Source organism: Sus scrofa, chromosome 6, assembly GCF_000003025.6.
Source record: "Sus scrofa isolate TJ Tabasco breed Duroc chromosome 6, Sscrofa11.1, whole genome shotgun sequence".
Classification (NCBI taxonomy): domain Eukaryota; kingdom Metazoa; phylum Chordata; class Mammalia; order Artiodactyla; family Suidae; genus Sus; species Sus scrofa.
In genome coordinates, this window is record NC_010448.4 from 74,361,625 (window position 1) to 74,383,179 (window position 21,555).

The following is a 21,555-nucleotide window of genomic DNA, read 5'->3' on the forward strand; positions in this document are numbered from 1 at the left end:
GGGGGGCATGCTGAGTGCTGGAACTTGAGGTTTAAAGGACAGAGAGACTGGTGTTGGCTGTACAGAGACAGTATGAGAGGGCTAGAGTGTGGTATGGCTGCAATAGGGAGTGTTCCCAGAAGAAAACCAGGCCATCATAGAAGTGAAGCACCATTGTTAAGAGGTGTGCAGTCTCTTTCCCCACATGTTGGCCCCTTGGCTGCATGGCTCCAAGAGAGGTTCCTGACTCCACGGGCTCTGTGCCCTGGTCATTGTCTTTGCTGATTCTCACATGGGCAGGCTCTCGTGCCCCAGCTGTTACCTTGGCCAATTCCCACTTGGGCAGGCTCACATATCGACTGCCACCTCAGTGGGCCCTGGGAGCAGATGCTGGTGGGTTGTCCATGTGCAAAGGTAGGGATGAAACCACAGCTGAGCCCCAGGGGCCACGCAACTTAGGAAACAGCTGAAATCTCTCCCCGCAGTTGCATGAGCCTTAGATTTGTACCTCCATCACAGCTCTGTAAATTGAGCACCTTCAGGACATCCAAACAGACAATGGATGCTCTCACAGCAGCGATGTGTCTGGCCTTAGCAGCTGTGGGCTTTGTGGGCATGTGCGAGTGGGGTCTGGGCCAGGCCAGGGTCTGAGCTGCCTCCATAGCTCCCATAGCAGGTCCAAGTGCACAACCACTACAGTCCTGGGACTTGACTTCAGTGGATCTGTGCTGGTAGCCTTGTGAAAACAACACCTGAGAGACACCAGGGCAAATGGCTGGCATTCCCATGGTTGAGGTGGGGCTGAGGGCAGCGCCAACAACAGTGTACTTTGTGAGCCTGCACAACAGATGAAAGATGATGCAAACAGAGCACACTAAACTATCAACAGCTCTGGCAGAGGAATACTCAGTGGCTCCTTTCCCAATGGGAGCACTTCAATCCTACCAACCTCACACCACAGCTCAGAAACACAGCTCAGAAATGGATCTGGAGTCTTCTACTATGACTAGAAGCAGACCCTGCCCCTGACAGGCAGTGACAACCACAGAACAAAGAGGTAGCCCTATTCAATATGCAGTGCTGACTGGTCACCACAACATCAGTCACATCTCCTGTCAAGGAGATAATGGCCAGCATACACTGAAGAAAGAGGCAACAGGCATCCACACTAAAAACGCTCTAGCACCAAAAAATATTAGAGCCACACAGGCTACACAGGGATGTTCCCACATAAAATAGCCACCTGAGACTGCAGAAGATAACTGTTTCTCCTAAACTCATACAGCAAGAGAAATAAAAGTAAAATGAAGAAGGAGAGGAAACACTCCCAATTATTAAGATCAGAAATTCCCCTGAAAACACAATGAAACAGATCTCCTCAGTCTAACAGAAACTGAGTTCAAAAGAAGATAATGAAAATATTGCAGGAATTAAGAAAGGTATCGACAGAAATGCAGATTAGTGTAAAAAGGAACTAGAAACTGTGGAGTTCTCTTGTGACACAGTGGGTTAAGGATCCAGCATGGTCACTCCAGCAGCTTGAGTTGCTGGTGTGGTGCAGGTTTGATCCCTGACACAGGAATTGCATGCCATGGGTGCAGACAAAGAAAGAGAGAAAAAAAAAAAAAAAAAAAAGGAACTAGAAACTATAATGAGGAGCCAAGAAAAATTCACTTGACGAGATGAAAAGCTGAACTAAAGGCAATGAACAGCAGAATGAATAATGCAGAAATTCAGAAAATTCACTTGAAGAGATGAAAGCTGAACTAAAGGCAATGAACAGCAGAATAAATAATGCAGAAGAATGAATAAGCAATTTGGAGGACAGAATAATGGAAACCACCCAATGAGAACAGCAAGCTGAAACCCAAATGAAAGCAATATAAGAGACCTATTAGACAATATAAAGCATGTCAATCTAGGCATAATAGGGATCCCAGAAGGAGAAGAAAGAGAAAAGGGGACTGAAAATGTATTTGAAGAAATTATGGCTGAAAACTTCCCAAACCTAAATAAGGAAACATATCCAGATAGGGGAAGCATAGAGGGTCCTGAACAAGATAAACCTAAGCACACATACACCAAGACATATTATAATAAAAATAGCAAAAGTTAAAGAGAGGATTCTAAAGGCAGCAAGAAAAAAAAAAAAATAGGTAACCACAAGGGGGACCCCCTAAGGCCATCAGCTGATTTCTCAACAGAAATGTTGCAGGTCAGAAGCGAGTGGCAATATAAATTCAAAGTCCTGAAAGGGAAAAATCTGCCCCCTTGGATACTCTACCCAGCAAGATTATCATTTAGAATAGAAGGAGATAAAGGATTTCTCGGACAAGCAAAAACTAAAATAATTCAGCAATACTAAACCTATCCTAAAGGAAATAGTGAAAGGTTTTCTTTAAATGAAAAAGAAGTAAAGATCTAAAGGAAAGGGAAAATCACAATCGGAAAGTAAATCACTTAAATAAGCCAGCACACATATTTTTAAAAAATCAAAAAAATTCTGTGAAAGAGATGATAACCACAATGAAGAGCAAAAGGATGAACATGAAGATGCAAAAGAGGACATCAAAATCATAAAATGGGGAAAGGGGAAAGTAAGAAAATGCAGATTTTTTTTTTCCTAAAATGCATTTGAGCCTATATGACTACCAGTCTAAACTGAGTTGTTATAGGAAGGGGTTAACATGCTTGAATAACAAGGCGACCAAAAATAAAAAACATACATAGATTCACAAAAACCAAAAAGAACTTAAGCATAATACAAAAGAAAATCATCAAACCACAAAAGGAAAAAGAAAAAGGGACAAAGAAGTAATATAAAATCACTGAGAAACAAGGTTTGAAATGACAATAAATACATATCAGGAGTTCCCATTGTGGCGCAGTGGTTAACAAATCTGACTAGGAACCATGAGGTTGCAGGTTCAATCCTGGCCTTGCTTAGTGGGTTAAGGATCGGCATTGCTGTGAGCTGTGGTGTAGGTCGCAGATGCAGCTCGGATCCTGCGTTGCTGTGGCTCTGGTGTAGCCAGTGGCCACAGCTCTGATTAGACCCCTAGCCTGGGAACCTCCATATGCCATGGGAGCGGCCCTAGAAAAAGCAAAAAAAAAAAAAAAAAGACAATAAATACATACCAATAATTACATGTCAACAGACTAAATGCTGCAGTCAAAAGACACAGAGTGACAGATTAGATTAAAAAAACACAAGAGCCTACAATATGCTGCCTACAAGAGACCCACTTTAGGAGAAAGGACACACACAGATTGAAAGTAAGGGAATGGAAAAAGTTATTTCATGGAAACGGAAATGGCAAGAAAGTGGGGGTCACAATACTCATATCAGACAAAATAGACTTTAAAACAAAGGCTATAAAAACACTATATAATGATAAAGGATCAATACAAGGAGAGCATATTACACTCATCAACATATATGCACCCAATATAGAAGCACTCAAATACGTAAAACAGATACTAACAGACATAAAGCAAGAACTTGACAGGAATACAATAACAGTAGGAGGTTTACCATCCCACTCACATCAATGGACAGATGTTTGAGACAGAAGATCAATAATGCAACAGAGATCCTAAATGATACAATAGAACAGTTATATTTAATTGACATCTTCAGGATATTACATCAAAAAAAAAGCAGAATACGCATTCTTTTCAAGTGCACATGAAACATTCTCTAGCGCTGACCACATGCTAAGGCACAAAATAAGCATCAACAAATTTAAAAGTATAGAAACTATTTCAAGCATCTTTTCTGACCACAAAGGCATGAAACTAGAAACCAATCACAGAAAAAGAAATGAGAAAAAAAAAACAGTTACGTGGAGACTAAACAACATGCTACTTCCCTTCGTGGCTCAGTGATTAACAAACCTGGTAGGATCCATGAGGATTTGGGTTGATCTCTGGCCTCACTCAGTGGGTTAAGGATCCGGCATTGCCATGAGCTCTGGCGTAGGTCGCAGATGCAGTTTAGATCCTGTGTTGCTGTGGTTGTGGTGTAGGCTGGCAGCTGTAGCTCCAATTCGACTCCTAGCCTGGGAACTTCCATATGCCAGGGTGCAACCCTAAAAGGAAAAAAAAATATGCTACTAAAAAACCAATGGGTAAATGATGAATTCAGGGAAGAATTTTAAAATACCTTGAGGCAAATGACAATGAAAACACAATCAGACAAAATCTATCTATGGGATGCCGCAAAAGCAGTTATTAGAGGGAAGTTCATTGGGATATAGGCCTTTTTTTTTTTTTTTTTTGGCCACACCCATGATATGTGAAAGTTCCCAGACAGGGATCTAACCTGTGCCACTGCTGTAACCAGAGCCACAGCAATGACAATGCCAGATCCCTAATCTGCTGAGCCATGAGGTAACTCCAGATATAGGCCTTCTTTAAGAAACAAGAAAAATCTCAAACAATCTAATCCACCACCTAAAAGAATCAGAAGAAGAACGAAACCTAAAGTCAGCAGAAGAAATGAGATAATAAAGATCAGAGAGGAATTAAATAGAGATTAAAATACATTTTAAAAAAATCAATAAAACCAAGAGCTGGTTCTTTGAAAGAGTAAAGAAAAATGACAAACCTCTGGCTAGACTTACCAAGAAAAGAGAGAAGATCCAAACAAAATAAGAAGTGAAAGAGGAGAAATCACAACTGATCCTGCAGAAATACAAAAAAAAAAAAGTAAGAGAATATTATGAACAATAATATGCCAACACATCTGACAACCAAGAAGAAATGGACTTTATAGAAACATGCTGCCCACTAAAACTGAATCAAGAAGAGACAACTACTTGAACAGACTGATCACTAGAAGTGAAATAGAGGCTGTAATTTAAAACAAAAAACCTCCCTACAAACAAAAGTCCAGAACCAGATGGCTTTACTGGGGAATTCTTCCAAACACACAAAGAAAAACTTATACCAATCCTTAATAAACTCTTCCCAAAGACTGAGAGGAAGGAAAAACTCCTGAAGACATTCTATGAAGCCACCATCACCCTAATACCAAAACCAGACAAAGACACTACCAAAAAAGAAAATTATAGGCCAATATCTTCAATGAGTATAAATGCAAAAAATCTCAACAAAATATTAGCAAACTGGATGCAACTATAAAAAGGTCATCCCAGAGCCACAAGGATGCAAATCAATATGATATACCACACCAACAAAAGACCAAAACCACACAATCATCTCAATAGATGCAGAAAAAGCATCTAATAAAATTCAACATTCAGTCGTAAAAAAAAAAAAAAACTTACAAAAGTGGGTACAGAGGGAACTTATCTCGGCATACAATAAAAACCATTTATGACAAACCCACAGCCAACACAAAACTCAATGGTGAAAAGCTACAAACCTTCTTGCTAAATCTGGAACAAGATAAGGACGCCTACTCCCATCACTTCTCTTCACCATAGTATTGCCACAGCAATCAGAAGACAAGTAGAAGAAAGAAAAGGTGTTCAAGGTGGGAGGGAAGAAATAAAATCATCATTATACGCAACAGCATATAGTTGTTATGGCAAGAAAGTTGTTGCCAACATATAGTTGTTATAGTATAGTGTGATACTATAGATGGAAATCTGTAAAGACGCCAGACAAAAACTACTAGAACTGATAAATGAATTCCACAAGGTAGCAGGACACAAGACTAACATACAGAAATTGGTTGGATTTCTTGACACGAACAATGAAGTATTAGAAAGGGAATGTAAACAAACAGTCCCTTTTAAAATTGCATGAAAAAAAAATACTTAGGAATAAACTTCACCAAGGAGGTGAGAGACTTATGTGCGGAGAACTACAAAACACTAATAAAGGAAATTTAAGATAATTCAAAGAAATGGAAAGATATCCCATGCTCTTGGAAGAATTAACATTATTAAAATTAGGCCATACTACCCAAAGCAATCTACAGATTTAATGGGATCCCTATCAAATTACCCAGGACACTTTTCACAGAACTAGAACAAAGAATCCAAAAATTAATGTGGAACCATAAAAGACCCACAACTGCCAAAGAAACACTGAGGGAAAAGAACAAAGCAGGAGGCATAAGACTCCTAGACTTCAGACAATACTACATAGCTACAGTAATCAGAACAGTCTAGGGAGTTCCTCTTGCGGCTCAATGGTGACAACCTCACTAGTGACCATGAGGATGCAGGTTTGATCCCTGGCCCTTGCTCAGTGGGTTAGGGACCCATCATTGTCATGAGCTGTGGTATAGGTCACAGACAAGGCTCAGGTCCCACACTGCTGGGGCTGTGGCTGTGGCGTAGACGAGCAGCTGCAGTTCCGAATTGACCCCTAGCCAGGGAACTTCCATACACTGTAGATTTGGCCCTAAAAAGCAAAAATAAAAATAAATAATTAAAAAAGCACAAAAACAGACATATGGATCAAAAGAACAAAATAGAGAGCCCAGAAATAAACTGATACGTCTATGGTCAATTAATCTTTGACAAAGCAGGCAAGAATATACAATGGAGAAGACAGTCTCTTCAGCAAGTAACGTGGCAGAAACTGGACAGCCACATGTAAATCAATGAAGGAAGAACATACTCTCACACCATGCACAAAAATAAACTCAAAGTGGCTTAAGATTTAAATATAAGACATGACACCATAAAGCTCCTAGAAAAGAACATAGGCAAAGCATTCTCCAACATAAATCATACCAATATCTTTCTTTCTTTTCTAGGGCCGCACCCACGGCATATGGAGGTTCCCAGGCTACGGGTTGAATCAGAGCTATAGCTTCCAGCCTCCACCAGAGCCACAGCAACACAGGATCTGAGCCACGTCTGTGACCCACACCACAGCTCATGCCAACGCCAGATCCTTAACCCACTGAGTGAGGCCAGGGATGGAACCTGCAACCTCATGGTTCCTAGTCAGATTCATTTCTGCTGTGCCATGATGGATACTCCACCAATGTCTTCTTAGGTCAGTCTCCCAAAGCAAGAGAAATGAAAGCCAAAGTAAACAGATGAGACCTAATTAAGCATATAAGCTTTCGTACAGCAAAGGAAACCATAAACAAAAGAAAAAGACAACCTATGGGCTTGGATAAAGTATTTGCAAATGATGCAACCAACAAGAGATTAATCTACAAAATATGCAAACAGCTCATACAGCTTAATATCAAAAAAAGGAAACAACCCAATGAAAAAAAAAATGGGCAGAAGGTCTAAATAGACATTTCTCCAAAGAAAACAGATGGCCAAAAAGCACATGAAAAGATGTTCAACACTGCTAATTATCAGAGAAATGCAAATCAAAACTAGAATGAGGTATCTCCTCACACCAGTCAAAATAGCCAACATCAAAAAGTCTACAAATAACCAATGCTGGGGAGGGTGAGGAGAAAAAGGAACACTCCTACGCTGTTGGTGGGAATGTAAGCTGGAAGAGCCACCATGGAGAAGAGGATGGAGGTTCCTTAAAAAACTAAAAATAGAATTACCATATGATCCTGCAATCCCACTATTAAGCATATATTCAGAGAAAGCCATAATTCAAAAATTTTGCTTGCACCCCAATGTTCCTTGGAGCACTATTTATAATAGCCAAGACATAAAAGTAAACTAAATGTCCATTGACAGAGGAATGGATTTAAAAAGATGTGGTACATACATATATAACAGAATATTAGCCATAAAAAGAATGAAATAATGCCATTTGTAGCAACACAAATGGAACTAGAGATTATCATTCTGAGTGAAGCCAGATAAAGAAAACAAACATCGTATAATATGCTTACATGTGGAATCTTAAAAAAAAAAAAAAGATGGAGTTCCCGTTGTGGCGCAGTGGTTAACGAATCCGACTAGGAACCATGAGGTTGCGGGTTCGGTCCCTGGCCTTGCTCAGTGGGTTAAGGATCCGGCGTTGCCGTGAGCTGTGGTGTAGGTTGCAGACGCGGCTCGGATCCTGCATTGCTGTGGCTCTGGTGTAGGCCGGTGGCTACAGCTCCGATTCAACCCCTAGCCTGGGAACCTCCATATGCCGCGGGAGCGGCCCAAGAAATAGCAAACAACAACAACAAAAAAAAGACAAAAAAAAAAAAAGATACGAAATAATGAACTTATTTACAAAACAGAACTAGACCCATGTACACAGAAAACAAACTTACGGTTACCAAGTCGGAAAGGGGAGGAGGAATAAATAAAACAGACAACAGGCACCTACTGTATAGCATAGGGAACTATACTCAATATTTTGTAACAACCCTAAGGGAGAAGAATCTGAAAAAGTGTATACACACACACACATACATGCTGTACTGCACAACTGAAACTAACATGACATTGTAAATTACCTATACTTGAATTAAAAAAGAAAAACAGAGCTCTGAAGGTGTCACAGGAGCACCACCTCTTTTAGGCAGAAAGAACAGCAGGTATAGCTGATTGCAGATCCGTGGGGCAGTGGCGGGCAGGGGAGAGGCAGGAACCCTTGAGAAGTTCTCCCCTTGCCCAGGGTGCCAAGGGAAGGGGTGAGAGACTGTGGAGAAGGTGGCAAAGTCTGCAGGGCTGGGTCTCAAAAAGCCTTGTCATATTAGGAACTTGGGCTTTATCCAGGGAGCTGGTGAAAGGTGTTGAGCAGAAACGTACCCTGAGCAGATTCAAATTGGTAATGCCCATCCCTTTTCCGTAGCCTGGGCTTTTACTACCACTAATAGCATTAGTATCACCATGAACCAGGCCTGGGAAATCAAGAGATGGGTATTTGTTGGCTGACTTAGAGATCCTCTTTGGGCGGGGCAGGTGGACAGACCCATGCACAGCAGAAACCAGTAGAACAAGAAGAGTGCTGGGTGGACAAAGCCTATAGCAAGAGGGATGTCGTCTTGGGGCAGTGTGGAGGAAGGCAGCCTCTGAAGGACCTCCCACTACAAAACGACTAGATCTGAAATAAAACATATGTTTAAATACATCGCTGGCCTCATCAAAAGGACAGGAAATTCCTGAGGGGCTTGTATCCAAAAGCAAAATGCCCTGAGCTAATGCCAGGACAGGAGCAGTGAGTGATAACCAAATACAAAAACTAGAGTCCCTCCTGGGGACCGATGCTGATGTCAGGACTACTAACAGGGGAGGAAACCTTGGGGCGCAGCAAAGCAAAGCATCAGAATCTGTGACTCATTCTCCCAGGGCGTCTCTGATGACGGTGAAGTGGTCCCTGCTCCCAGGTATCACTCTCACTCCCTCCTTCCTCCTCACCCCAGCAGAAGCAATGTCCACCCTCTCTGGAGGAAAGTACCTGCTATTTAGAACCTAGAGATTCGCATAAAATTAAATATGCGTTACAGATGATTGAGACCCAGTAGAAACAAACAGCAAATGTGGACCCTCCAAGCCCTTTCAGATACAGTCATTATCAATACCAGACAGATTATAACATGTTTGCAATATTTAAGGATATTTAAGAAAATCTAAGAAATCATGGATTTGAACAAACAAGAGACTATCTTGAAAGACCAAACTTGAAAAAGAACCAAATAGAAAATTTAAAATTAAAAAATATATGTAGTTGGTACTATTTTTTTTTAAAAAAAGAATGGGTTAAATAGCAAATTAAATAGCTGAAAAGAGAATTTTAACAATGGAAAATATGTCTAAGGAAGTTACCCAGAATGCAATGCAGAGAGAGACGTGGATGAAAACCACAAAATAGAAAGTAGAGCCTTCTGGTCCACAACAATAGCCACTAGCTACACATGGCAATGAATCAATTCAAATCAAATTAAAATTAAATTTAAAACTCAGTTTCTCAGTTGCACTAGCCACCTTTTAAAGCTCATAGCCACACATAGCTAACAGACGTCATAATGGACAGTGTGGGTTGTAGGCAGACCTCAGATGTTGTGAGTTGGGTTCCAGACCACTGCCGTAAAGTGAATACCTCAATAATTAAGTCACACAAAATATTTGGTTTCCCGGTGCATAGAGAAGTAGACAGCACTGTACGCTATTAAGTGTGCAATAGCGTATGTCTCAAAAACACAGTATATATACCTTAATATAAAAATACTTAATTGCTAAAAAATGCTAACCATCACCAGAGCCTTCAGTGAGTTGTAATCTTTTAGCAACAGTAACATCAAATACAAATGATCACAGATTGCATAATATAATAATGAAAAATTTGGAATATTATGAAAATTGCCCACATGTGACCCAGAGACATGAAATGAGCAAAAGCTGTTGGAAAAATGGTGCCCACAGACTTTCTTGATGCAAGGTTGCCTCGAACCTTCGATTTGTAAAAAACACATATCTGCAAAGTGCAATAAAACAAGATATGCCTTTATACAACATTTCCATCATGCCAGAAAGTTCTGTTGCACAGCACTAGGTTATGAGTTAGGGAAGAAAGTCCAAACCCAGAAGCAGAACAAACAAAGAATGGAGAAGAGGTCATATGTGAGAGGTAGTGGTTGAGAATATTCCAAAAATGAACCCACAGTTACAGAAAGCACAATGTATATCAATCAGGATCAATAAAAAGAAATCCAGGCGTTCCTGTTGTGGCTCAGCAGAAACAAATCTGATTAGTATACATGAGGATGTGGGTTCAATCCCTGGCCTCCCTCAGTGGGTTAAGGATCCGGTGTTGCCGTGAGGTGTGGTATAGGTTGCAGACATAGCTCAGATCCCACGTTGCTGTGGCTGTGGTGTAGGGCCGTGGCTCAGCTCCATTTCGACCCTAGCCTGAGAACCTCCATGTGCTGCAGGTGCAACCCAAAAAAAAAAAAAAAAAAGAAAGAAAGAAAAAGACATCCACATCTAGCCACACCATAATGACAAGGAATGCCAAAGACAGAGGGAGAATCTGAAGACTAGCTAAGAACAGAACAATGAGACTGGAGCTGACTTTTCGTTAGCAAATAGGAGTCAGAGAGACTAGAGCAATGTCTTTCAAGGGCAAAGAGGAAAAAAACCATCAACCTAAAACTGTGTACCCAGCAAAACTCTTTAACACATGTGAAATGTAGACTTTTTTCAGGTAAACAAAAGTCGTAAGAGCTTATCACCAAATACTCCATATGGGAAGACTTTTAAATCACATTCTTCAGGAATAGGAAACGTTATCTTAGAAGCGAGGGTGAGACACAACGGAAGATGATGAACAAAGAAATTGGTAAACAAAAAGGTAAATTATTTTAAGCAACTATCCGTATATAAAGTGACCATGATAACAGTGTCTCAATTGTGGAATTTTAAAAAGGATGGAGTTAAAATACTGGACAGGGTAGACAGTAAGTCAGGAAGACCGATCAGAATTAATGCTGTAAATAACTCTTACTATTCAGGAGAGGGCGTTAAGATATCAATCAAACCACGGTTTTGGTAAGTTAAATATGCATAGTCAGCCTTCGGGGTAACCGCTAAAGAAGGCTGTAGACCTTTAGCATACATCAGAATCACCTGGGGGCCTGTTAGAACAGACTACTGGCCCCCACTCCCAGAGTCTCTGTTCCAGGTGACCTGGGGTATGCTTCTAGAATTTTCATTTCTATTAAGTTCCCAGGTGTTACTTCTACTACCGGCCCAGGGACCATACTATAAGAACTACCGAACCCAGAACACAGAAGTAGGGTGCTTAACTTCCAAACCAACAGAGGAGGTAAAATGCAAGAAGAAAACAAACAACAATCTTCCATCCAGACCAGCTCTGCCCAGTAAAACTATAATGCGAACCACGTATGTGATTTAAAATGTTCTGGTAGATGCCTTAAAACGTAAAATGAAACAGGTGAGATGAGTCTTAATGTTTTATTTAACCCCTTCTACCCAAACTATTATCATTTCAATGTGATCCATACAAAAATTATTGAGATCACTTTTTTTGTACAAAATCTTCAAAATGGATGTATTTTATACTGTCGCTCATTTCAACATAGACTAACTACACTGCGCATGCTCAGCATGCCACTTGTGGCTACCATGCTGGACAGAGCAGGTCTAGACTGTAAGTGACATGAGCCTGCAGAGGACCGAAGCTCCCACTCAGTCACTGTGTGCCAGACACCAAGCTGAGCACTTTGTCCACATCAGACGGCATCTCATTTGGGAGGTCAGGTACTATCATCACCCCATTTCACAGATGGGGAAAGCGAGGCTGAGCAAACTTAAAACACTTCCCCAGGCTCATCTGGCTGGTAAGCAGCAGAGCTGGGCTTCAAACCCAAGTCTCCCACAGTCCAAGGCCAACCTCAGAACCTCAGGGTTTCTGCAAAGGATTTTCTGAGAGCAAAGCCAGAGAGGAAAGATTTTAGGCTTTTGGGACCAAACGGTCACAACTACCCAGCTCCGCTGTCATAACAGGAATGCAGCCTCAGACAATATGTGGACAAATGAACGTGGCTGTGTCCCAGTAAAATTTTATTTAGGGAAACAGGAGGGCTGGATTTGGCCTGTGGGCTGTGGCTTGCTAGCCCCTGTGCTGGGCTAACACACCTGCCTCCGCAGCCCAGTCTCGGGGGTCCCCAGTCCCTAATTGCTGCTGTTCTAAAGCGCATGAGTGTGTTGGGAGTGGTTGGAAGAGTGAAACTCAAAACTCCCTCCTTCCAGAGTCACCACGGTCCTCCAGAGTGGCTTTCCGCTTGGTGGCACCTCTTCAGACTCTGCCAGGGGCTCGGGGCTCGGCCAGCCCCTCTTACTCCGCAGCCTCTGCTGAGCTGCGGGCCTATAAATATGAGTTATTCCCACTCTCAGCACTGAGACAGAGGGGAAATAAAAGCCAGGATTGATGGAATCCCAGACATAAAATCTGGCACCATAATGCCTACATTTTGGAAATTGCCTTTAATTAATGGTTTATGGTCCCAAAGACTCTCCCCTACCCCCACTCTTCCTGCAGCTCCTTCTTGGAATTCACTCCTGGGTCAGGTGGGGTCGGATGGGGGGAAGGAGATGGGCTGGTGAAGAGCTGTATTTCTCAGAAACCAAAATGTGTGGGTAGCTCATGTGAACCCAGCTTGGCCTCTGGCATTCCTTGAGCCTGGACCCCATAAATAATGTGAATTGAAAAGCCAGCTCCCCCTCCCAGGCCCGAGGCACACACTCACAAGGACACACCGAGTTCACGAAAACACCTTCTCACGAGTGTGAGCACGCCTGCATGCGCACACACACACGAAGTTTGCTTTTTTGTCTATTTACCTGTCATGATTCTCAGTCTCACCTCCTCCTGTTCGTCATCTTGTCTTTGTGTCTCTGTGGCACTGTTTCTTTCCTGAAGCTTTGCTCTCTGAGTCTGTCTCCCCCTCCTGTCTGTCCCCTTCCCATGGCCCTGGATCCCCCCTCCTGGGGAACCACAAACACACGCCGGCTGCCCACCTTGGCGCAGAACACACGAATCCTCGCCTCCCTGCCCAGGTGGACCAGGCCGAAGTCTAGCCGGTACAATGGACTTCTGCCCAGGTGCACAAGTGGGATTGGGATCCCTCCCTAAGAGCTGAACTCAACCCCATTTCATCCCAGGAGTGCAGGGGAACTGAGGCAACTCCCTCTGGATTTCAAGTGGCCAAGAAGTGCCCAAACCCCAGGGGAGAGGCCCTTTGTTGCTAATAATCGCTACCCTTGACCGAGTGCCTACTGTGCCTTCACATTCAGAATTTATAAAAATAGTCATATTAACCTAGGAGGTAGAGAGTATTATTATACCCATTTTATAGATGGAAAAACCGAGGCCCCAAAATGTAGAGGAATTTGCCTAAAGCCCAGGTCTCTTCAACTCCAAAGCCCGGTCTCTTCCTCACACAGTTGGTCCCAATGGACGCCATGGACTGTGTCTTAGGATTTGGGGTAACCAGATTTGGCCACACAAGGCCTCTCGTCTTCCCAGAAACACATAACAGAGATAGGACTCCACCACGGGAATAAGGCAGAGGTTCTCAGCTCCCTCCAACCTCAGGACAATACCTTGTTTGGGTGCCAGTGGCCACCACATGTAGGACCCAACCAGAGAGGCTTCCCACAGCCAAGCTTGTCCTTGGGAGCCCAACTCCAAGAAGAGGGGACACCTAGGCTGAGGCCTGTGCCCCTAGCCAGGCAGCTAGCTGTCTTACCTGGCAGGGACTCCGAGCCCCCATGCAGGGCTGCAGTGGCTGATTCTGCATTCCTGGGCGCCATGGCAACATGTGTGTTCAGACTGGTGACCCACACAGTCTGTGCCATCTGCTGTTCTCCAGGCTGCGGGGGTGCAAGGTCGCCTTCCACCCACCTGAGAAGGGAAATGTACAACGTTCAGTAACCTCTCACCCTGTCCATCCGGGTAGACAAGCACCATCCCCCTCACTGTTGCTGTGTCCCCAGAGCAGCCCGGTGGCAGGGGAGAGGGATGGCAGGGAGCAGCACCATGGCAACTTGCTGAGGGAAAACAGAGGCACAAGCCATCACCTCTGCCCACGCAGAGTCAGTGGGGGGCACCCTCCAGGCCAGGCAGCTCTGGACCCCACAAGGATCTTGGCTGGGCAGGTAGAGGCCCCAGGCCCTGGGCAGAAAGGTTTCAGGGCAGCTGGGATAAGGCAAGTGTCTGTGGTCACCAGCCTGGGGCAGCCGCTTCTGAAGAGTCATCTGACACACGTTCAACAGGGGAGGCCAGGGAGCTAGAGAGAGGGGTTTTTTGGGTTTGTCTTTTTGTCTTTTATTAGGGCCTCACCCACGGCATATGGAGGTTCCCGGGCTACGGGTTGAATCGGAGCTACAGCTGCAGGCCTACACCACAGCCACGCAGGATCCGAGCCGCATCTGCAACCTACACCACACTCATGGCAACACCAGATCCTTAACCCACTGAGCAAGGCCAGGGATCGAACACGCATCCTCACAGATCCTAGTCAGGATTGTTAAGTGCTGAGCCATGATGGGAACTCCCAGGAGGAGCTTTGTAATTTGAAAAAGATTTCTAGGCTGTGTTTTTCAATTTCAAAAATAACATAGCCAATGCAGAAAACATGGGAAACAGAAAAATATGCGCATACACATAAATTCTCTGGCACACACTTACACACATTCACACAAACTTACCATCCCTTTCTAGAGATAAAGACTTTCAACATTTATCCACCTAGTATAACATGTGCACATATCATACATGATATATACATATTTTTAAACATGGTTGGGATTACATTGGACCTGCTATCTTGTACTGTTTTTCACTTGGCAATAGATTGTGAACATTTTCCCATGTCAAAAATATTTTCTTAGGAGTTCCCATTGTGGCTTAGCGGGTTGAGGACCAAACATTGTCTGGATGAGGATATGGGTTCGATCCCCCACCTCGCTCAGTGGGTTAAGGATCTGGCGTTGCCACACGGTATAGGTCACAGATGTGGTTCAGATCTGGCCGTGGTGTTGGCTGGCAGCTGCAGCTGATCTGACCTCTACCCTGGAACTTCCATATGCTGCAGGTGTGGCCTTAAAAAGAGAGGGGGGAAAAAAATTCTGTGATGGATTTTTTTTCAACTAACTGCCAATTTTCCAACATACAAATGGAGCCTCATTCATTCAGATAACCTTCCATCTATAAGGATTTCTACTGCTTACTAATTTTTTCATTTTTTCCAATTTTTTAAATTATAAATTTATGCATGTTTATTACAGAACTCTGATGATACCCAGAGGTGTAGCAAGAGGAAAAAGACCTATTTTCAAACTCAGTAACTATAACATTTCTGTGTTCTTCATACCCTTTACCACGTGCCCAATTTGATGGATAAGCATTTTTTTTAACCTCGTTAGAATGATTTATAATACCCAATGTAGGGTCATTTTGAATCAGGTATATTTTATAACACTTGTCACTTCTCCTGGTATTGAGTGTCTCCATCTGGGTTTTCACTTAACCCCACCTTACAGAAGATTCTCTCCCTTCTCGGTTGACTCTTCACCATCTCAACTTAGCATGTCTATCAGGTGTTCATGCAGCTGACCATGGATTGAAGAACGGGGCTGGAAAATGCTGGGGGACAGATGTTTTTGTGTGAGGCACTCCAGAAATGGGATTCGGTGTGTTAAGGAATACAGCTGGGGCTCCTTTCACGCTGAAAATATCAATCACCTAGTTGCCAAAGATGACCACCTCTGCCTTGTTTACACAAGTAAAAAAACCACCACCACCACCACCTAAAAAAACAAACAAAAAAAAAAACCGAGGGACCACCCAGGCCCGTCAGTGGGAGGCAGGTGAAGTTGATTAAGGAGCATCTACGTGGCAAATCCCGTGCAGGCAAAAGATAGCACAGATCTCTGCTGAGCGGGCAGGATGTCCTCCGGTGTCAAGTGAGAACAGCACATCACCAAGCGGAAGGCATCCTGTAAACTCGGGCAGGGATCTGTGTGTGTTTGGAAGCGTGGGCATTTGTGTATCCCCAAAGAATATTTAACTAAATACTAGCAGCTGCTGTCTCCGGGTAGCGTGGGATTCGGGGTGACTTTCACTTCGCTTTATTTTTACACTTTTCTGGATTAAGATTTAAAATTTTTTTTTCTCCCGAGAAGGCACAGATGACTTTTGTACGGGGAGTGGGGGGCAGCAAGACAAAACCACAGCCATTTTGATGCTGAAAAGAAGGAACACATGGGGTGGGGAGGAGACATCCCGCTCCTCGTCCTGCACTGGGGGGAAGGGGTGCAGACTCGGGGGGCGGGGGGTGCAGGCTGCCCGGTCCCTGCCCCCGGCGGTCCCTCACGCCGCGCCCCAGCACCGCCCTGTGTCCTTGTGTGTTGCAGACTCGGACAGCCAGTGCAGCCCCACGCGACAGAGCCTCAGCCTGTCCGAGGGGGAGGAACAGATGGACCGGCTGCAGCAGGTGGAGCTGGTCAGGACCACGCCCATGTCCCACTGGAAGGCGGGCACCGTCCAGGCCTGGCTGGAGGTGGTCATGGCCATGCCCATGTACGTCAAGGCCTGTGCGGAGAACGTGAAGAGCGGGAAGGTAGGGCACCTTCCGCCCCCCGCCCCCCACCGTGGGAAAGCCAGCCTCCCCTCCCCCATCCCGCCGCGAGGTGGGGGGAGCGGGGGGAGGCGGGTAGAGGAGCTGGCTGAACGGCTGCAGGCTCCAAAGTCCCCAGTAAATCAGTGGGTCTCCACCACAAGGCACAGAGCCCTTCTGAGCCTCAGTATCCTCATCTTGAGAATGGGACTCACCTTCCCTTACCTGGACGAGCGGGCTCTTCAGGCCTGGTCGGTGAGTCCAGGTGAGGTGGCTGGAAGGATGCTCCCGGCGCTCAGCCTGGCTGCGCAGAGGGCGGCGGGGTGGCGGGGAGGCAGCCCAGCCAGCAGCCGGTCCTGGAGGCCTTAGGGGGCCCCCAGGCCCCCCTTCCTCCGGTGCTCAGGCCTCACCCCCGGCACAGGTGCTGCTGAGTCTGAGTGACGAGGACCTGGAGCTGGGCCTGGGCGTGTGCAGCTCCCTGCACCGGCGCAAGCTGCGGCTGGCCATCGAGGACTACCGCGACGCCGAGGCGGGCAGGAGGTGAGCCGACACCCGGGCCCCCAGGGACGGGGGCAGAGCTCCCCCGAGGCCGCGGGGTCACCCAGAAGCAGGGAGCTGGCGCTGGGGGCTGGGCCAGGCCTGAGGAGGGCCAGGTCCCGGGATGCCCCTGGGCCGCCCAGTCCCACTCTGAGCCGGCCCTGCCCGTGGCAGGATGAAGAACAAAACCACGGAGGCCCCAAATGCCCTCCGACCGGAGTCAGGGAGCTTTGCGCGCTCCCGGAATTTCTCTGTCTCCGAGGATGGGGACCCGGGAATGTGGCCGAAATGTCTGCCCTGCCTACTTCCACTTCCAAGCCCAGCGCTTACCACCCCAGGGTCAGGAAAGGCAGCTTAAACGGAGAGGACAAGGAGAAAGGGGCAGGACCTGGGGCCAGGTGGGAGGGGCTTCTATCAGCGGGCACACCTGCGAAAGGCTAAAATCCCGCCCATCAGGTGTGTCCGCAACGGCAGCAGCGAAGCCGCCCTGCCTCCTGCCTGCCTCTGTCCTGACCTTTGTGAGCAGGACTTCTTGGGGAGCCCCTCACTTACCAAGCAGCTCCAAGAAACAGGGAAGGACCACTACCCCCAGGTCCTCCCCAGAGTGCGGAGGGGGAAGAAAACGAGCTAGTAAATCTAACACTTTGTTTTGCATAATTATCTCCTTCACTGGTTTCCCCATCATTTTGTGCAGTTAATTAATCAAACCTGGTGGTGTGTGCCGTTATTTGCAGAAGCAGCTTTGTGGATTTAAAAAAAAAAAAAAAAAAAAAAGAGGGGAGGCTGGGGAGGGGGTGAGAAATTGGGCTGGTTTAGAAGCAGGAAAAGCAAATTCCTGGGTGTTGGGGGTGGGCTTGGCATAATTCTGAGGTAGCAGGAAATAGAGGTGAGATGGAATCAGAAACTCAGGCAGCATCTCACAGCAAGCAAAGCAAGAAGTGCTTTGACCTTGTCAGTTGGTCAGGGTGGGGCTGGGGAGGGATGGAGGAGTGGAGAGATGGGGGAGGGGAGGGCTGGGCACCAGCCTGCACCCCACTGTTTCCCCTCCTGAGGGGCCCACCTCCTACTCACCACCCACCCAACCCAGTGCCTTTCCCCAGCCCCCCAAATCTCACCGTCCAGGGTCACCCAAGCATGAAAACCCTCCCGCTCTGTCCCATTCCCAACAGGGTCATTATTCCCTGATCAAGGTGGTGCCACCTGCCTCCCCCCTCAAAAATGTGAGATCGCTGCCCAAGTTCCCCCCAAATTTCATTGAACCCTGAACCCTCCCGGCACCTGGAAAAGGATGGATTCAACTCACCAGCCAGGTGTGAACAGATTTTGAAAGATTATGAGAACCCTAAGCAGGACTGTGCCCTAGACACCAGACCCCCAAGGCCTCCCGGAGCAGGGAAGGGCCTTGGTCGGGAGGCTCCACCCGCTGCGGAATCCTGGCCTGGCTCTGACATGCCACGTGCCCTTGCCGCTCTGCAGCTCAGTTTCTCCACCTGTGAAGTGAAGGGTGTTAAATTAGGACAGTGGTTCTTTAATGCTGGGAAAGCCCAGCCCCTTTGAGAATCTAAAAAGAAAACAAAATTCCTGGCACTTTCCCCAGAAGAAATATACAAAACTTCACAACTTCTGGGACCTTCTGACCCACCCATGGAACTTCGAGGGGTCTGTGAACTCTAGGGTAAGAACCCTGGTGAGGTCATCCTTGAGAAGACATCCTGTGTGACTCTGGGCAGGACAGTGCCCTCTCTGGGCCTGGCTCCCCTTATCTCTAAAATACAGCAAAATCTGCCAACTCCCTGCCAACCCCATTACCGGTCACCTTATGGACATGATTTTATTTAACCATCCCAACATCAATGCAAGGGAGACATCTTACCCCCATTTTAAAGATGGAGAAAGCGAGGCCAGAGAAATAATGGGCACCAAGACACACTACAAAACATCTGACTTCAAAGTTAGATCCCTCTCCACTGTTTAACAGTTTGTGTTAAAAAACCATCAACAGGAGTTTGGGTTAAGAACCCAACTAGTGTCCATGAAGATGCAGGTTTGATTCCTGGCCTTGATCAGTGGGTTAAAGATCCTGCATTGCTGTGGCTGTGGCGTAGGCCAGCAGCTGCAGCTCTAATCTGACCCCTAGCCCAGGAATTTCCATATGCTGCAGGTGCGGCCCTAAAGAAAACAAAAAAAATCAACGATGTATCCCCTGCTACTGCTATTTCTGGAACACTGAATGCACCCCAGATCCTGTGCTAAGGGCTTTACCTTCTCTCATCTCTTGGTCCACACAACTCCAGGAGGCAAGCAGGAGTCAACCCATTTAAAGAGGGGGAAACTGGGGTGCAGAGGCCCAAAGATTTAGATCTAAGAGTGATGGAGCCAGGATGGCCTCATGTTTTCTGTGCTGAGTGATGACCCAAATGTCATCGAAATTCTCTGCCCCAGGAGTTCCTGTTGTGGTGCAGAGGAAACAAATCTGACTAGTATCCATGAAGATATGAGTTTGATCCCTGGCCTCACTCAGTGGGTTAAGGATCCGGCGTTGCCGTGAGCTCTGGTGTAGGTTGCAGATGTGGCTCAGATCCTGCTTTGCTGTGGCTGTGGTGTAGGCTGGCAGCTACAGCTGTGATTCGACCCCTAGCCTGGGAACTTCCATATGTTGCCGGTGTGGCCCTAAAAAGAGAAAGGAAAAAAAAAAAATCAAAGACATTCCGTGCCCAGACTCGGATTTCAGGATCTAATCTGGCCTCAATTTGGAGAGGAGGCAGTGTCAAGTTTTAGAAAATGTTTAAAGTTCCTTTGTAAAACCATGCCATTTTATTCAACTTCAGTGCTTACAATAGCTCCAACCAACAGCTGGGAAAGAGTTGCCAAGCTGAGGCCCCATGGGAACAACTTTAATGAAAAGGGAACCGTTTCGAAGGGCAGGGGTGTCTTAATTACCAGCATGCAGATGGATATTGCTGATTATAAATGGGCCTCTCAAGTAGGTTAAGCACGGGCCCCCTCCCATCCCCACTGCACATCTGGTTGCGCCGTTGATTTGCTGGGCAGCCCTTCCTCCAGGCAGGAGAGGAGGCTTCTGCTCCCCATCAACGGCTCAGTGGCATCTGGTTCAGAGGCCGTAAGCTTCAGGCCCTTCCTCCCCATCCCCGAGAGAGTGATGACGGCCAGGCCTGCGAAAGGTCCCTCTGAAGTGTGACAAGGCCTGAGCCAGCCCTAGAGAGGCTAGGAGAGGGGTCTGCCCAGGTACCCTCCCATCCTAGAAGGAAGCTTCAGCCAGAAGATTCCAGCCCAGGATCTGGGTGCTGGGCAGCCTCTGGGAGGACTGGATCCAGTACCTGCCTTGCCCAGCCATGCTCTGTCTCCATGCCCTGGACTATAAAACAGAAGTGTGGACACTGCCTCTGGGCCAGGTGGGGGTGCCTCAGCCATCGTAGACATGCCACACCTGGTCCTGCCCTCAGGGAGCTGATGGTCTAGCAGGCCGCTGGGGGGCAGCTGGCCAGGTGAGCAGTGATTATCCAGCATGACCAGGGCAAGGATGCCCCAGGCACTCTGGGCACGAGGTGGCTCCTGGTAGGCTCTGGGGAGAACAACACCCCAGCAGAGTCTTGCAGGAGTAAAGCAGGTAAAGAGGGTAGGGGGAGGCCCTGGCCCCTGGGGGCAGACCCAGTGGTTCTGGGTGGTGGGCAGGGAAGGTAGCCAGGAGCCCACCCTTCCTTGCTAATCCTTCTCCCCACAAAGTGTCTGCTGTGCTTTGAGCACCAGGCTGACTCAGAGCCCAGAGGACACAGTCCCTGTGCCCAGATGGGTCATTTTTCAAGTCCCATGTGTGATGAGGGTTTTGGAGGGAATGATCAGAGGCAGAGCAGCAGCTCAGGGGCAAGTTCAGACAGTCAGAACCTGCCTCTGCCAGGTGCGAACTGACACCTGGGAGGGGAAGAGAGAGCCCGGGTGGAAACAGGTGCAGAGGGAGGCGGGGGACCGTTCCCACCATGGGAACAAGGGACTGCAGCATCCCAGACGTGCCGCCCAAGCCGGGACCCTGTGAGGTC

At 46.4% G+C, this 21,555-nt stretch overlaps 1 protein-coding gene and 1 long non-coding RNA gene across 7 annotated transcripts in view; one reads left to right on the plus strand and one right to left on the minus strand.

The window, feature by feature from the left end:
* The window catches only part of LOC106510624, a 31,132-nt gene extending 13,758 nt beyond the window's left edge, over nt 1-17,374 (minus strand). The window contains exons 1-2 of the long non-coding RNA XR_002345415.1: nt 17,189-17,374; nt 14,093-14,247 (exon numbers count right to left, since the gene is read on the minus strand). This is a non-coding gene — a long non-coding RNA (uncharacterized LOC106510624). The remainder of the gene's footprint in view (nt 1-14,092; nt 14,248-17,188) is intronic.
* The window catches only part of KAZN (kazrin, periplakin interacting protein), a 1,105,661-nt gene that overhangs the window by 1,064,491 nt on the left and 19,615 nt on the right, over nt 1-21,555 (plus strand). For all 6 annotated transcript variants that reach the window (XM_021097562.1, XM_021097563.1, XM_003481972.4 and 3 more), the window contains 2 exons: nt 16,761-16,966; nt 17,385-17,503. In XM_021097562.1, the coding sequence (XP_020953221.1) occupies nt 16,761-16,966; nt 17,385-17,503 (325 nt within the window). The remainder of the gene's footprint in view (nt 1-16,760; nt 16,967-17,384; nt 17,504-21,555) is intronic.